Genomic DNA, 15,574 nt, shown 5'->3' with positions numbered 1-15,574 from the left:
TTTCTTGAAGAGTAAAACAAAAACATAAAACTCTTTGATATGATTTGAAGCGTCTTTCGCTGCTTCGATCCCTCACATCAGTCTAAGTACCTTGCGCTACTCCTTTGACCTTCACAACCACTTGAGCGTCTTCTGCAGCTCTTTGATCTTCACAACAGTATGAGCGCATTCTGCACTCTGATCTTAATAACAGTTTGAGCGCATTTCACAGCTTTAATGATTTTAACAACAGTCTGAGTGCATTCCGTGGCTCTAAGAACTTTAACAATGGTCTGAGTGCATTATGCAGCTGTAATGACCTTAACAACAGTCTGATCAAATTGGTATTAATCATATTCAATTACATGCGTCTCTCATTGATGCATGGTTTTTGTTACTGTTAAAACCAATAATGTCGAAAAAAATTACCGAGTGGTTAAAACATAAATAATTATTGTTGCCTTAATCTGACAGTAATATATATTTCTTTTGTCAACACCATAATCTAATATCAAACGATGATAGAAATAAGTTACGTATACATGTCAATTACGCGATTGACAAAAACTTTGAGAACGTCTCAAAAATAATCTGAAAATGAGTAGAGTACGTAAGATCTTTTATCGACATAACCGGACTAGTTTATAACTTTATTGATTTTTACATAGATAGATATAATGAAGGTAATTTAATTTGAAGATACATTAGAGATGAATTTATCTGACGTATTATAACATAATTAAAACTTAGCAAGGGGTAGTTGGAAATTTACATATGCACTCACGTCTGCTCTCGGTTGGTACATGAAGTTCACAGTCGCAATGAAAAGGGTACTCTTTGATTTTGTTAAAGCCTTTGATGCACGTCTTGTTTCCGTCCATCCCACAATTTTCTTTGAAAATTTGTGCCTTTGTGCACACCTTCCTCACCTTCTTCCCCTTGTTCTCCACCGATTTCACCTCTAAAATTATAATGGGATAATATATATAGACAATTGATAAATGCTAGCAAGTTTGTATATGGTGGATACTACTAATTAATTTTACGTCAAAAGAACAATAGTATACACACTACGTAACGTACCTTTCACGTGATTGAGAATACAAGAAACCATAAACAAAGTACTCGACTTCATGATTCAACAAAACTGATGATATATATTGTCTTTGTTACATGCAGAAACTTCCTGTTTGTTTGTCTCTTCTAATAAGTAACAAGTATGTAACTTTTACTTATGGATAATTACTGATCACATCAAAAATAGTTATTTTTAGACTAAATGAAGAGGAAAATAAAAAAAGAGAAGTAGTCAAGGAGATCGACAAAATTGGCAGTTTAATTTTAGAAAAGGAAAAAAATGCATGGAGTTGCTTGTCTGCATGACAATGCAACTTTTTCACAAAGAGATAAATATTATTATTATGGAGTAAATTACTCCATTTAGAATCTTATTCGAGAAAAAAAAAATCAAAATCTCTTTTTAGGTGACAGAGAAAAAAATCAAATTAAAAATCAAAATATATGGCGGAAGCCGGAAGACATGATATATTATTAGAAGGTTAATAAACATCATCATTTTTTCACTACCAAATCGTAAAACGTCACATGCTTGATAAATTTAAGAGTTTCGATACTTCCAAACACAATTACTTGTCCGATTCAGCTACCTGACAGGAAAGTAGATGGTTACACAAAACTGCCAAAAAAACAGCAACTGTCTCGTCTTTAGTCCACAACTCAAACCAAACTGACCTACAGCAGCTGCTGTTTCGATCTGAATCCACTCTACTCAAGCACCACTTCAAGCAAGGGAGGCAGCTCATTGCAATTGTAGTGGCTCAAGCAAGGGAGGTACCTCATTGCAGTTGAAGTGGCTCAATGTTCTCTAGTTTCTCTTCTAAGTTCCATCCCCTGAAACACACAACCCACGATTTTAGTATTACGTTTAAATTCAACTTTTGAGTGTTGGAAAGAGGTTAGAAGATATTTTCTTCACCTTTCAGCAGCCTCTTTTTTATAAGACTCGATTTGTGTCTCAAGCACGGCACAAGCAGACTGAATCTCCTTATTCTTCACACATAGCTGTCTCCATTCTTGAGATAGAGCATTGAGCTCGTATGACGTGGTTTGCTGGTATGGCCACACACAGAATAAAGTTTCAGATTACCCCGTAAACTGAAGATAATAGTGCAGTGCAAAATGTTACAAAAGTATTCACCTGATGATACTTCCTTTCCCTATTTACTTTTTCAATTTCCTCATTTTGCTCCTGAGCTAGTCTTTGCATTCTACAAAATAGAGACCAAATAGAGTGTTGGGACCAGAAAGATAGATAAGAGTTGACAAAGAGTGACATTCCTCAACTACACGAAGAGCTTCTTATGTGTCATGGGAACAAAGAAGCTTTAATGCAAAACGCACTTGAAGAAAAACGCAAAGCAAGACTAATATACTAAAAGCCAAAGAAGCATGGTTCAGCAGATCATCTAGGATAAACACAATCCATCAACAAAAGATCTTGAACCCAATTTAATCCCCAATTTACAGTGTAACGACAGACACAATTCAATCAATGCTGTTGTACATATGAATGTGAAAAACAAACCTGGACAAGAATACTTCTAACCGATGGTTGTTCTGTCTCCAAAGTTCAGGGCCATGTTTTGACATCATCTCCAAATTCTCAAGCCTGTGAATTAACAGATCAACAATTTAAGAATATGAAAGCAGAATGTACCATTCTTCAGAAGAGAAAACATGTAATATAGAAACATTCAGAAATTTTGGCTTACTCGATCATCTTCTGTTGCAATGACCGTTGATTCTTCTGAAGATATTGCTTCCAGGCAGCATCGTCATTTCTCTTATTAGCAGGCGGCATTTCAAGCTTGTATCGAGATTCAAAATCTATCCGCACTGGAGGCTTTCCAGCTCGAAGACGCTCATACTCTTTGCCTAGGGCTGGGCAGTTCTGATATTCGTTTTAGAACAAACAAAGGAGACAAAAACCAATCAATACATCAGAACTTTGAATACACAACTTCACCTAATCACCTTAATCCTAAAACTATTAACAAGATCTGAAACAGTTCTTACAATTTAAAAAGAGCTAGAAACAATGAAATCTTCAGCAAAAGTAAAGAACTGCTCATGAGAATTCCATTCAATCTCAAGATTCTATTTGATTCAGAAGAATTAAGTGAAACTTAGATAAATCACCAAGAAGAGAACAAGAACCCTAACATAACAAAACTCAAATCAACACTCCGACTATAAAATCTAAGACGAAGAAGCACAACCCAGAAACGTAAACTATTGTAAATCACCAAAATTTCATCGAATTCACTTAAACCCTAATCCAATAAAAAAACCCCGAGCTAGAGAAACGAACAAAGAAATCGATATAAAAAGGATCCAAAGTGAAATTAACCTCGAAATCAAACTTGGGAAGAGGAGGCAAGTCCTTGAGAAAGTCAGCTGGCTTCTTAGAGCTCCGACGCATCTCTTCCTCCACCAAGCGGTCTACCTCCGACTTAATCAATGGATTGCCATAGTCGTCGTCTATATAAGGAAGCGCATCGATTACTTCCGCGTTCGCCGCACTCGCCCAGGGTCTCGCAACCTCCGGCGCCGCCTCCAGCATCAGAACGTCCCCATTGTTCGTCGCCATAATCGAGCCTCGGCTTTACAAAGTTCCCTGAAAGTGTGAGAGAGAGAGAGAGACCCAAGTTGAGAAAAAAAAACATTGGTACACTTATAACCGGTTCAATTAACCCGACCCGAATCTATTGGGCCTTAGACTTTTTAAGGCCCTAAATTTTCGCATTACATGTTCTGACTTAAACCACCTTTGGTTAAATGTTGGTTAAATCGAATTCATGTATCATATTTGATGGTTTTAGAAATCGAATTCATTAGCTCTGGTGTGGATGATGATACACACAATGTTTTGATTTGTACTTTCGCACTGATAAAATCATATATTTTTTTGCCGATATTAAATGTTTTGATACATATTGAACAACATTATTTTGATGAAATTCGATTTTAAGTAAACTGAAAACAAACAAGAGAAGTAATCAAAGAAACAATTTGGTAATTAGGAATCGATGATGATTTAATAGCTACTGAGGCATATTTGCGTATAAAAGAGTGAAAAACAGTTTAACTTCAGGCAAATCTCGGATGAGTTGCAAGAACCGGTTCTTGTCCGGTTCAGCTGAAATCTCCGGCATTGTCTTCTCAATCTGTGGTAATAGCTTGGCCAATTGCATCCCCATGGCCAGACCGGTCTGTGTTTCTATCTCCTCTACTAACGCAACAGCACAAGACTTGAGTGAAATCTCTGCTACATTTGTAAAATCATTGCTGCAACCAAGAAAAGAAAGACCAAGAAAAAATGGTTACAGGATTGCTTTGAGCATTAAAGCAAGAAAACGAGGACAACGCTTATATAAGTGAAATTGTTCGTCTTTAGGACTATTTTACCTTGTGAGTACTTCCCGTGTCTCGGTAATGAGTTGATGAAACTTGGAGAGAGTTGCATCAGGAGAGGAAACATCAGTGGTCGTATCTTGGGACATCATTAGATAATCTACCCAGTGATGTGGACTTCCAGTGCTCATAAACACATCAAGAATCCGCATCACAGTTTCTTGAAGAACCTTTGTGGTCAACACATCCTTTAACTGCTTTCTGCAATCAACCAACACATAATTAGATTTCCCTATACATTCATAGGCATTTGAGGCAACATAAGATCACTCCTTAAGGATGAGAAACAAGCGAGAGATCTTTGATAGTATAGTAGCTTTTACCCCTTGAGTACTTCTTTCACTGCACTCTGCATATCAGATATCAAACTCGGCATACCACTGGTCGAAAGAAAATCAGCGCTTGCCAAAAACTTTTGTTCGTCATCTCTATCTATGAGATCTAATTCATCCTGTCAAAACAAAAAAAAAAAACAAAAAGAAAGTATGTTGGTAGAGAGTTATATCAATAATTTCCAAAAGAATATAAGAAAAAGGATATCTATACCACCCATGAATCTCATTATGAAATTTGATATTTCCAGATACAATGCAACAAAACAGATTGAATACACACAAAAATCTATCAGAATAACCAAATTAGTTAAAAAAATGAAATAACAATATACTGAATCTTACGACCAGAAGGAAGAAGCTTATAAGTCTTGTGCGATTGATAAACAAACAATGAAAGAGAGAAGTAAAAATGTCTTACGAGTAAATGGGAGCTGCCAAGACCTCTAGCAGTGTCGATATATAAATGTCTGCCCAAGATATTGACTTGAACCCTAATGTACAAACTAAGCATAGTAACTGACCAAAGCGACAAAACCATCCTCGTGAAACCTGAACACAACGAAAGACAAGAAAAGAAAAAAAAAACTGTTTGATGAGAATATCCAATGTTGCCACAGATTAATGTACAGCGCAAGAGAGAGAAAAACGCACTCAAAATTTTGAGCTCATTCCAGAGTTGAAGCTTCTCAGAAGGAATCAATAGCCCTTTGCCTTGGCTTAGCTTATCCATAATACTAGAGACATCGATCTCTTCAACTAAACGGCTACTCAAGTGATGCATTGCGTGAGGCAATGTTGCAGTATCAGCAATCATCTGAATGTTATCGAAATGTGCCTTCATTCTATCATCAGAGCATAGAGAACAAAACCCAAAAAAACAATATAAGCTCACTACAAAACTTGATCAAAAGCTATAAAAAAAGACTCTGTCTTTAGGTGTGAGGAGGTTACAAAAAAACTCAACTGGGTTTTGATGATCTCGTCATTCTCACGCTCGTTAGCAAGCTCTCGTTCCAAGTCAGCGAGGTTACGAGTATGGGCATTGTATAGTTTGTAGAGCAAATACCCACTTCCCAAACAAGTCGACGTCACCAAAATCTTCCTTCTATGTTTCCTCCAGAAACCCCTAAAACATGGAATCAATCGTAAAAAAAAAAAAACCTAATTTATCAGTTTCTAAACGTTTACCTAAAACCCTACGGAACTTGAAATCAAAAATAGTGAGACAAAAAAAGGAGATTAGAGAACACACACCTGACTAAATCCATGACCTTTTGAAGCTACTGGTTTCGAACCAACGAATCCATTGGCTTGAAAGCTTCGTGTTGAAGATATATATATATCTCAATTACTTCTATAGACAGAGAGATAAAGATGGAAGAGAGAGAGAGAGAGAGGCTAAGATTCCCCTGTCGTGTTGTTGTTATCTGGATTGAAAGTAATTAAAAAAAAAAAAAAAAAAACAACAAAAAAAACAGAGAAATTTTCCGGCGAGAAGATGGGTTTTGATAGCTCCGATCTAATAATCCTTGGGGGTGTGAATGAATGAATAATGAGAATGTTATCACTTCAGGCGACAGAGAGAGAGAGAGAGATTCTCTAAATTTTGGAAACTGATGAATCTCACAAAACAAGATTAGAATCTCGTCCTTTCTTTTATATAACCGAACTAAACCGAACCAAAAGTCAATTTACTTTTATTAGGTCAAAACAACAATATATATAGTTCCGAGACCGTAAACTTAACTCGGTAGTTTCAATAGACCGATTTTATAAAGGTTCTCATTGGTTTAGAAAGAAATCGAATCCATTCAGGTAAAAAATACACTTTAAAAGTTTCAATAATATCCATATGCAAAATTAGGTACGATATTGAATGAATCCAACATTCAATAAATTGGACATACATTACCAGTCACTTTTATTACTGAATAATGAAATGTTTCTACGAACAAACCGGTTCCTATGACATTTCTCGGTTTACAAGTAGGCCCCCACGTGTATAAGAAGAAAGCAATTCAGTCCTAAAGTCAACTTAAAAACATGGTTCGGACCGAAACTAAATATAGAGACTTTTGAAGGGAAGATTTCTTTATTTTTCGTTCAAGAGTTGAAGTAGATTTGATCAGACGAAGCCACCATGATTAAGCCATCCGACTTTTTTTGTTTTGTTACTTTGATCATTCTCAAGCCATTGCTCCAAACAGAATTATAGTTGGTTTTAAGACTCGCTAATTAAAGCCTCCTTCCAATGATGATAAGTATACTTCGATCTTCTGTAGAGAGTCTTTATCATCATCTTAAATAAAAGAACCACACCAAAAGTGACAAGTTAATTCTCCCATGAATCCATGATTGAAAAAAAAATTAAAAATTAAAATTAAACTCGATAAAATGTCAATGATTCACCATTAATCTAATGTCATGGGCATGGTTGAGAGAAACCTCTTGACTGGTCCTACATGTCAATAGTGTGGTGAAGATATTGAAAGCAAACATATAAACATACATAATCTTACCTAGTAAATCAAACAAGAAAACCAAATCTTACGTACACTCTATATTCTATACACTATTACAAGCTCACTTCTAGTAAAATCAAAATAACATGCATATCGCAATATATGAATGTATCATTAATTATATTGGATATATAAACCATAAGCCAATTCTTCACATAATTAAACAGATTCTCTTATTTCCTCCACAATAGTTATAATCATAAATGTGTGTATATAAACTCATCAATTTATGGCATTGAAAACTTAGGGTTGAGAGAATATAAGAAGAGTTTTACATTATATATAATCCTAACTTGTTTTACAAATAACGAAATGTCTTCTCTTCTACTATAGATGAGGTTCGATACATGTAAAATCTTCATTAATATTAAATTAAAGTATTACAGTACCCATTATCAAAGAAAAAAAAATATTCAATAAGATTCGGAACTAACCTATGACTCACCACTCATCATCTGATGTCAGGGATGGGCTTGATTAGGAGGGCAATGGAGACGTTCTTGTGGAAAAGTGTTGGAACGACCACCTCTTCTAACTTAAACGAACGGTAAAGTTCATCCAATATTACGGCTATATTGTCTAATGTCTTTGTGTTGTTAAGCACGAGTTCCAACAGTGAAGTCACGTGCTTTGGCTCGATACAGCTACAGAACTTGTTAAAAGAGACCCCGTCTTTCGACCTCCAACATTGATCCGGGTTAAAGCCTTGCAGCTCCAAGTAGTCGTCTAGATCAAAGTGCTGCACAACAAAAAGAAGATACAAAAATGGTTCTTGGATATATATTCGAACTGATCAGAGATACTTAAAAGAGAGGCCAAAAGAAAGCTAAGGTAAATTAAAAGAGGTTAATGGTAACTATACCCGTATGGAGTTGGTGCTCTTTGCGCGTACTGTTAGCTTCTTTAAATCAGGTGAGTTTTGCAACAGTCTTTCTATACTAGGAATAACATATTGAAAGATAACTGTGTCGAGAGTCAAATCTTTCACCTTCAACTTAGGAAAGGGAACACCACGAACCTCGGCCAAAGATAAAATCTATCACAAAAAGCAAAGAAAATCCAATTAATTCTAGTTAATTAGAGAAGGAAATAAGGTGGACGATCCATACTTACATGAAGAAAGTTTCCCCCAAGAGTAAGCTTCTCTACATTCTGCAACTTTTCGAGCATCTTAAGCACCATGTCTTGAAAGAAACCAGCATCGACGTTGTTCAATATGAAAATGCAAATCTCCAGCCTAGCTTCGGCTAAATACGAGACATCAAAAGAAGTACATGCTAAACGAGAGTTTATTGCAATCTGAGATTATGGACATGCGGTGCCAGAATCTGTGTTGGCCCCGGAACCCAACTGTAGGGGTATATTTCTAGTGTTCTCAGACACAATGATTTGCTGAGATCAAGAACCTTCAGTTCATCACACATATACAATGTTAAGCTCTCGAGAACCGGACAACCAGATAGAATCTCAGCCATGGATTCATCAGAGAGAGCACAATGATCCAGGTACAACTTCTTCAGAGATGTCCAAGACACCACCGAGCATCTGGGAATCACCATCTTACAATTGAACTTAAAGGTGAGTACTTTGACAGAAGAACTCATGTAGAAGACATCAGGAATCTTATACTCATCGGAATCAAACTTCTGTATATCCAACAATAGATTCTCCACGTTACGGGAAATGAGGAACTTGATCAACCTGTCCATGTCTTGATCGTTGCCGCTATTAGCTGTTATGGAGGTGAAACTTCATCATCTTGCGAGATGTGTAGCGAGTTAGGGTTTCGTTTATAGAATCAGTGTCATATACTTCATCTTCACTATCGAATGAAAGAGAAAGTGTATCCCACCATACATGCCTCCATCGTTTTGACAAGATGGAAGATCTAATGGCGAACTTGCTCGGAATAAAGGTGAGGATATGTTGTAGGATCTCATCAGGTAAAGTGCTTATCAAGTCTACTTTTTCACCGGCGGTGTTGCTGTCGTCCGCCATCTCTAATTTATCTAAAAGCTATTTTGCGATTTTCTAGGGCATTGTTTATGATACCGCTCAAGTCTACGCGGAAGTTTTTTGAAAAATAAAAAGAACAAAAAGTGAGCCTCCTATACTATATTAGGCCCAAATCTATAAACTGACAGAAAGAAATCTGTAACTAAACCAAAGTTACTAAAACAAAAAAAACTCAAGTTAAATTTCGGACAAAATTTGATTTCCTATCAAACAATATCATATGTATCGCACCATACGTGCCTCCATCGTTTCGAGAAGACGGAAGTTCTGATGGCGAATTTGGTCGGATCAAAGGAGAGGATGTGTTGTAGGATATCGGCATATCGCATCGGGTAAAGAAGAGCTTATTACGTCTACTGTTGTAGGATATCGGCATATCGCATCGTCTACTCCTCCTTTGATCACATCAGGTACAGAGCTGATTACGTTTACTGCTCGCTCCTTTGTTTTTCCGGCGACGTAAATAAGTCAAACGACGACACATTTATATTTGCATAACTTAAGGTTAAACGACAAATCAAAGAGTTTATCATGATCGTAAACATCTTCTGTCAACTTTGGATGCCCAAAAAAAACGCACTGTGATTTTAAATAGATGGTGGGTTGTGTTTTTGAGAATGGGTAATGATGACTTCTAATTGTTATACTCGGAAGCAGGGGAGCTTTGTACATGAGACACTTTTGGTCATTGAATTAGAAAAATGCCTGATTTTTTTAGACATAAGACAATTATTCTTTCAATAGACATACGTTTTGATCATAAAACGTAGTAGTGTTTTAAAGCAAGCAAGGAACAATACAAAACCACACATCTGGCTGGGGTTGTTTAGTCAACTCCTTTTCTTTTGCCTCCAGCAGGTCGCTAGATTTGGACCAAACTTGGAACGTAATAAAGAAGAGCTGGCCAAGGTCATGTCTGATGTGTAACAAGCGGATCACAACCAGATTCACTAACTTGATTGTTCTCCCTGAGAATGAATATCTTGTCGATGCAGTGGATGTAGCAGTCTTCTATCCATCTATCACAACACACGGCGACTTTCTTATCCTCGTCAAGCACAAAATTTACCAGATCAGTAATTTGAAGATGAGGGCTCAAATTAAATGCTAAGACATTGTTCCAGGACACAGTTTTGGTGGATGCATTATCAATCTTACTTGTCACCCATATCTCAGTCTTGCATGTAGAATCGGGCTGTAAAAACACGGAAAGTTTCTCGTCTCTAACAACAGAAAGACGAAAAAATTTATACCTTGGACACTGATAGGGAAGAGGCACAAACAGAGATGATTTCTCAGCTGAGAAATCAAATTTGAGCAATGACCAGCCAAGATGCGGTTTTGATTTCTCCTTAGCAAAAAAGTAAGTATTTCCCTTCAAAGGCACGATGTCTTCAGCGATCATACCGTCCCAGCCTGGTGGAGTGAGATCACCATCAGGAATCCTCCTCCACGAATCAGAGGAGTTAAGGTCGTAGATTTCGGTATCTTCGCCACCATTATAGCACAAAATTTTGTAGCTTCTTTGACTGCAGGAGGACTTGTTGTTCTTCTTGTTGTAGTACCCGAGAACAAATGTGTTGGTATTCTTCCAACGATTGTTGGCTTCGATCCACCTGGTTTGACCAGTAAACGGGTTCCAAACCACTATTTGAGATCCGTAACGGCGGGTGCCTTCCTTGACGCTAAGCTCTCTTTTTACTTCTACAGATGGAAGAGGAGGAACATCATCTCCATGTGGGCGAAGATTGATTATGCTCAAAGGACAAATCCGGCACTTCTCTGTCAATATGAGAGAGTGAATCTCCTTTGGGGCATTATCAAAGTGCTCTCTTGCGAATCTCCTATCATCTTTGAACAAACGGTTCCATCGTTTGCAAGTTGCTCGTAACCGTTTCAGAGATGTGGCCGGAACGCGACAGAGTATCTCATCTACCAAATCGTTAAGAAGCTCCGGTACCGCCATCGATCTCAGTCTCAGCTCCTGTAAAGTCTAGCTAGGCTTTTTGCTCTTTCTTTAATGCTGCTGACAAGGAAATTAAAAGCTTTTATGGTTGGAATTTCTGGTTTAGTGTCGGTCAAAACTAAGGTCACAAATCTCTCAATCTCTCAATCTTTGTTCTCTCGTAAAACTCATATGTTATGCACCTTAGTTGCATCCCTATTTATATAAAACCAAAACCTACTAATCCTAATCCTATTTGGTAATGTATGTTTAGATAACTCCTACACAATTCCAAGTCCTAATCTCTCTAGGAACTTTACTCCAAATAGGTTTAGGATAGAAGGTGGTGAGGAAATCGATGAGAAGGTGAAATTAGAGAAGAGAAATTAATACTCACTCTGTAGGATTCCTTGTGATGTGAGGAGGTTGTGTTAAAATCCCATTCAGGATTTGTTTTGTTAAACCATTCGTAAGGAGATTTACATGAAACATCGCTTATTAGATCAAGGCCTAAAAGATTCAACCAAGCAGATAAAGAGTGGTCAATCACATACCCCAAAAGCTGATCATATTTTAAAGAGGGCAGTGAAAGAATCCGAACCTACGATATCCCAAGAGCGGGACGTATGCAAAAGTTCCTCATCAGTTTTGGATCCATCAGTGCTAAGTACACCGTTAAGACTGCCAGTTTCTCTTAATCGACGGGTTATTGCCCGTGTGTCAAAGATCATCTGGCAAAATTAGTAATGTTATAAACCCAATTTGTATAATATCTAGAAATCTAAATTAGTGTCAATAACAAACAAACTTACAGATTCCCATAATGTTCCTCTCTGCTAGGTAGTCACCAAGTGTTTTCGTACATCTCCAGTTTGAGGTACTGCAAAGATTGTGATTTGCCTAGTCTATCATATCAATGTACTTAAAAACGGAAAAAGACTCCAATAGACTAAAGTATTCTTGGAGGCATGTATGAGGTATCAGACTTGATATGTTTACCTGATGCTAAGACTTCTTATTACCAAACCAGCCAGAAAAAACATTGCCTTGATTCTTCATCATCTGGGAGAAAGGAAATTATAACATATCTCAACCTCAGAAGTCAGAACATAATACAGTAATTTATCATAAACACAAATTGGCCAGCATAACTAGGATCAGAAGACACCGGTGTTACGGATCTGAGGATTTATCATAAACACAAATTGGCCAGCATCATAACTAGGATCAGTCAGAATTTCTTGATACCTTAAGAAAAATATACAAAGCAATCAGACTCTAATAAAGATCCAGGAATGGCATTAAGCAATGTTTTAAACAAAACTGATGATTAAAACAAGTTTTAACCAAAAAGACAAGAACCTCAGCCTGTCAAAAGAGGTGTTAAATACCAATTCAGCAACACGGGTTCCAGAAGCACCAAATGATTTAGCCGACCACACGGAGCCGTCTTCTAATACTAAGCCTATCGTTGTATGAGCTCCAAGGTTTCTTCAGAAGACATACAAAACCAGTAAAATTAGGAATTCACACACATCCTCATCATCTCATACTCATACATAGACTAAAAGAAACTATTCCCAAAAAGGAGGATTAAATCACTAATTTAAGAGCCCAGGACTGATACGAAGGTGAGAGCGTTACCAGATGCAGTGTCTGTAGAGGTGAGCGAAGAAACAGAACATTGGAAGACGGAGACTTTAACTCCTCCGCGACGGTTCAACGATGGACAAGCCCGTCGGGAAAAACTTCTAAAAGCTTCCAAAGTTTCACTGAGTTTCTCTGTTTTTATTTGATCCTCATAAATATCAAAATGGCCCCTTTACTTAGTCAGACATGTCTATATAACCCCAATATATAAATATTCATACAAAAAGCTCCCCGCGTTATTTTTTTTTAATTATGATTAGCTCTCTCAGTAAAACCCTATTTTTTTTCTTGTCTTCTTCTTCTTCTTCCACTTTCTTTGTCTTCCCCTTTCTCTCCAATTTATTTACAGTTTTCTCGTTTCTTCAATTCGCGAAACACTCTAGCTTGAAGATTCTTGTTGGGATCAAGTACTACTCTTCTTTTTGATTTTTTTCGAGAAAAGAGGTTTGATTGGTTTTAGGGGGTAATCAGCAAAAAAAATATTACGAAATGGTTGGTTCATGATTTCGATCGGGTTATAAAAATCGATCGAGAATGAGTCAGCCTTCAGTGATTCTTGCTACGGCTAGCTATGATCACACGATCCGATTCTGGGAAGCCGAAACTGGTCGATGTTACCGTACCATTCAGTACCCTGATTCGGTTTGTTTTTTTCTCTCTCTCTCACTTGGATTTTGTGAATTCTGTATCAGATACCTTATGGAGTAACTAATACAAATTACTGTTTTTTTTTGTGGTATGTTGTTATTTATTCAGCATGTAAATAGATTGGAGATAACCCCAGATAAGCGTTATCTAGCAGCAGCTTGCAATCCTCATATACGACTCTTTGATGTCAATTCCAACAGTCCTCAACCTGTATATATCCCTTTCTTTCTTTTACTTCATTGTGTTATTTTTTATTTTCTTTTTCTTTTGTATTTTCTATGATTTTGAAGGAGTCTTGGTGCGTATCAGGTGATGACTTATGATTCACATACCAACAATGTTATGGCAGTAGGATTCCACTGTGAGGGTAAATGGATGTATTCTGGATCAGAGGATGGCACTGTTAAGATTTGGGACTTGAGGTAAAAGGTTATGATGTCATCTTCTTGTTTGTTACTAGTAGCTGAATGTTAATAGATTCATTCATTCGAAGTGTCGATTCTAGAAAAGGGCAAGGATACTCAACACAAAGTTACGAAATTTCTAAGAACGTTCCTGAGGCATACAGACCTTTTTAAGTTGAGTTGGTATTCTTAGTTTTAAGTTGCTGACTCATAAACCAAAATGCAGGGCCCCGGGTTGCCAAAAGGAGTATGAAAGTGTTGCCGCAGTTAACACTGTTGTTTTGCACCCAAATCAGGTACATCTAACTAGCCCAGTCATATGTTAGTGTTGTGCTGTCTTGGTAGTTTGTTTAAAGAGAGCTGTGGTGTTACTGCTATTGAAACACTTGTGCTTGTTTTTCTGTTAGGTATCTGTTTGGTTTTTGTCATGAACTCTCTCTTTTGTACAGACTGAATTGATATCTGGAGACCAAAATGGAAATATACGTGTATGGGATCTCAGAGCAAATTCGTGTAGCTGTGAACTGGTAATTGCCTTTGACACATCTTAATTTCTTTATACGAGTTACATTTCTGTAGATAATCACTTGGGGTGTAATGTAACTATAGGTACCAGAAGTTGATACAGCTGTACGGTCTTTAACTGTTATGTGGGATGGGACAATGGTGGTTGCTGCTAACAACCGTGGAACATGCTATGTTTGGCGCTTGCTGCGTGGAAAGCAGGTAGTTTTCTGATATGTAAACATTTCTTTAGTCATGCAACAGTCGCGTTCCTATGATTTCCCATGCCACTAAACACTCATTTATCTTCTTTCAGACACTGACCGAGTTTGAGCCCCTTCATAAGCTACAAGCTCATAATGGTCACATCCTTAAATGTCTCCTCTCTCCCGCAAACAAGTAATGTGTTTCGTATTCTTTCTCTTGAAACCATTTACTCCGTCTTCTCTCTTCAAAGTTCTTGTATATTTGTTAGCAGATATCTAGCGACAGCATCATCTGATAAAACCGTCAAAATATGGAACGTTGATGGTTTCAAACTAGAGAAAGTCTTAACAGGTATGGTCTCCATGTTTTTTGCTAAAATGATTCATTCTGTCATTTACCCTTTCTTACACTGTCATTAATCTTACTTAACAGGACATCAAAGATGGGTCTGGGACTGCGTATTCTCAGTGGATGGTGAATTTCTTGTAACAGGTACTGATCTCTATCTTAACTTAAAGCAAAATTTAAACAGAACAACCTTCAAACTGGATTTCTGTATTATCTGAACAGCATCATCGGACATGACGGCTAGATTGTGGTCGATGCCAGCGGGAAAAGAAGTGAAGGTCTACCAGGGTCATCATAAAGCCACTGTGTGTTGTGCACTCCACGATTAAAACCTTAAGAAGAATGAATAAAAGCTAAAATTATCAACAACAAACAAATCACGATTGTGTTCTTTGTATTGTGTTTTAGAAAAACTCTTGGTAGTGTACATTATTTCAATCGAGTCGTTTTTTAATTGCTCTTCTGATCTTTCTGGGATGATCAAACATTTCTCAACTCCACAACCAAAAAGGCAAAAACGAC

General features: G+C 37.2%; 5 protein-coding genes, 1 long non-coding RNA gene and 1 pseudogene across 9 annotated transcripts; 1 reads left to right on the top strand and 6 right to left on the bottom strand.

The window, feature by feature from the left end:
• Positions 1-597: 597 nt before the first annotated feature.
• LOC109132232 (defensin-like protein 229) lies at positions 598-1,203 on the bottom strand. The gene is made up of 2 exons (XM_019243556.2): positions 1,063-1,203; positions 598-940 (listed from the first exon to the last, which is right to left on the bottom strand). The coding sequence occupies exons 1-2, from the start codon at positions 1,112-1,114 to the stop codon at positions 726-728; spliced, it is 267 nt and encodes an 88-aa protein (XP_019099101.1). The 5' UTR covers positions 1,115-1,203; the 3' UTR covers positions 598-725.
• Positions 1,204-1,499: 296 nt separating this feature from the next.
• Positions 1,500-3,710, bottom strand: LOC104783106 (pre-mRNA-splicing factor SPF27 homolog). Of its 2 annotated transcripts, XR_767174.2 has the most exons (7): positions 3,410-3,710; positions 2,772-2,950; positions 2,585-2,668; positions 2,198-2,267; positions 1,976-2,109; positions 1,732-1,890; positions 1,500-1,646 (listed from the first exon to the last, which is right to left on the bottom strand). XR_767174.2 is itself a non-coding variant. In XM_010508191.2 (6 exons), the coding sequence occupies exons 1-6, from the start codon at positions 3,647-3,649 to the stop codon at positions 1,836-1,838; spliced, it is 762 nt and encodes a 253-aa protein (XP_010506493.2). In that variant the 5' UTR covers positions 3,650-3,710; the 3' UTR covers positions 1,500-1,835. The 2 variants fall into 2 exon arrangements, 1 of the variants encoding a protein (XP_010506493.2); XM_010508191.2 differs by having other exon boundaries at positions 1,500-1,890.
• A 237-nt stretch (positions 3,711-3,947) lies between these two features.
• LOC104783096 (peroxisome biogenesis protein 3-1) lies at positions 3,948-6,442 on the bottom strand. Its single transcript, XM_010508179.3, has 7 exons — positions 6,063-6,442; positions 5,773-5,934; positions 5,460-5,650; positions 5,227-5,357; positions 4,797-4,924; positions 4,468-4,674; positions 3,948-4,347 (listed from the first exon to the last, which is right to left on the bottom strand). Exons 1-7 carry the CDS (start codon positions 6,074-6,076, stop codon positions 4,104-4,106), a joined length of 1,077 nt encoding a protein of 358 aa, XP_010506481.2. The 5' UTR covers positions 6,077-6,442; the 3' UTR covers positions 3,948-4,103.
• A 1,137-nt stretch (positions 6,443-7,579) lies between these two features.
• LOC104705331 (putative F-box/LRR-repeat protein At3g18150 pseudogene) lies at positions 7,580-9,328 on the bottom strand (annotated as a pseudogene). The gene is made up of 3 exons (XR_015596466.1): positions 8,444-9,328; positions 8,193-8,366; positions 7,580-8,069 (listed from the first exon to the last, which is right to left on the bottom strand). The product of XR_015596466.1 is annotated as a putative F-box/LRR-repeat protein At3g18150 pseudogene (transcript).
• A 681-nt stretch (positions 9,329-10,009) lies between these two features.
• Positions 10,010-12,430, bottom strand: LOC104783085 (F-box protein ETP1). Of its 2 annotated transcripts, XM_087453347.1 has the most exons (6): positions 12,291-12,430; positions 12,104-12,171; positions 11,893-12,022; positions 11,689-11,801; positions 10,600-11,369; positions 10,010-10,388 (listed from the first exon to the last, which is right to left on the bottom strand). In XM_087453347.1, exons 5-6 carry the CDS (start codon positions 11,310-11,312, stop codon positions 10,358-10,360), a joined length of 744 nt encoding a protein of 247 aa, XP_087309473.1. In that variant the 5' UTR covers positions 11,313-11,369; positions 11,689-11,801; positions 11,893-12,022; positions 12,104-12,171; positions 12,291-12,430; the 3' UTR covers positions 10,010-10,357. The 2 variants fall into 2 exon arrangements, with proteins under 2 accessions (XP_087309473.1, XP_019102492.1); XM_019246947.2 differs by having other exon boundaries at positions 10,010-11,369.
• Positions 12,431-12,445: 15 nt separating this feature from the next.
• Positions 12,446-12,737, bottom strand: LOC147949638 (uncharacterized). Its single transcript, XR_015559245.1, has 2 exons — positions 12,683-12,737; positions 12,446-12,539 (listed from the first exon to the last, which is right to left on the bottom strand). It is a non-coding gene; the product is annotated as an uncharacterized LOC147949638 (long non-coding RNA).
• Positions 12,738-13,156: 419 nt separating this feature from the next.
• LOC104783072 (target of rapamycin complex subunit LST8-1-like) lies at positions 13,157-15,508 on the top strand. Its single transcript, XM_010508160.3, has 10 exons — positions 13,157-13,583; positions 13,698-13,799; positions 13,899-14,011; positions 14,220-14,289; positions 14,443-14,520; positions 14,603-14,719; positions 14,814-14,896; positions 14,976-15,055; positions 15,137-15,196; positions 15,275-15,508. The coding sequence occupies exons 1-10, from the start codon at positions 13,476-13,478 to the stop codon at positions 15,379-15,381; spliced, it is 918 nt and encodes a 305-aa protein (XP_010506462.1). The 5' UTR covers positions 13,157-13,475; the 3' UTR covers positions 15,382-15,508.
• The last annotated feature ends 66 nt before the right edge of the window (positions 15,509-15,574 follow it).

Source organism: Camelina sativa, chromosome 1 (genome assembly GCF_030686135.1).
Source record: "Camelina sativa cultivar CO46 ecotype springtype chromosome 1, ASM3068613v1".
Taxonomy (NCBI): Eukaryota; Viridiplantae; Streptophyta; class Magnoliopsida; order Brassicales; family Brassicaceae; genus Camelina; species Camelina sativa.
This window is presented reverse-complemented; position numbering and strand designations above follow the sequence as displayed.

Coding starts and splice junctions, on each gene's coding strand:
- LOC109132232 (XM_019243556.2), bottom strand. CDS start 1,114: ATGAAGTCGAGTACTTTGTTTATGGTTTCTTGTATTCTCAATCACGTG. Junction 941..1,062: donor TATTCTCAATCACGTGAAAG/GTACGTTACGTA, acceptor TTATAATTTTAG/AGGTGAAATCGGTGGAGAAC.
- LOC104783106 (XM_010508191.2), bottom strand. CDS start 3,649: ATGGCGACGAACAATGGGGACGTTCTGATGCTGGAGGCGGCGCCGGAG. Junction 2,110..2,197: donor GGGAAAGGAAGTATCATCAG/GTGAATACTTTT, acceptor TGGCCATACCAG/CAAACCACGTCATACGAGCT. Junction 1,891..1,975: donor AAAAAAGAGGCTGCTGAAAG/GTGAAGAAAATA, acceptor TGTGTGTTTCAG/GGGATGGAACTTAGAAGAGA.
- LOC104783096 (XM_010508179.3), bottom strand. Junction 5,358..5,459: donor GAATGAGCTCAAAATTTTGA/GTGCGTTTTTCT, acceptor CGTTGTGTTCAG/GTTTCACGAGGATGGTTTTG. Junction 4,348..4,467: donor ACACGGGAAGTACTCACAAG/GTAAAATAGTCC, acceptor TCTTGGTTGCAG/CAATGATTTTACAAATGTAG.
- LOC104783085 (XM_019246947.2), bottom strand. CDS start 11,312: ATGGCGGTACCGGAGCTTCTTAACGATTTGGTAGATGAGATACTCTGT.
- LOC104783072 (XM_010508160.3), top strand. CDS start 13,476: ATGAGTCAGCCTTCAGTGATTCTTGCTACGGCTAGCTATGATCACACG. Junction 14,521..14,602: donor ATTCGTGTAGCTGTGAACTG/GTAATTGCCTTT, acceptor ATGTAACTATAG/GTACCAGAAGTTGATACAGC. Junction 14,720..14,813: donor GCTTGCTGCGTGGAAAGCAG/GTAGTTTTCTGA, acceptor ATCTTCTTTCAG/ACACTGACCGAGTTTGAGCC.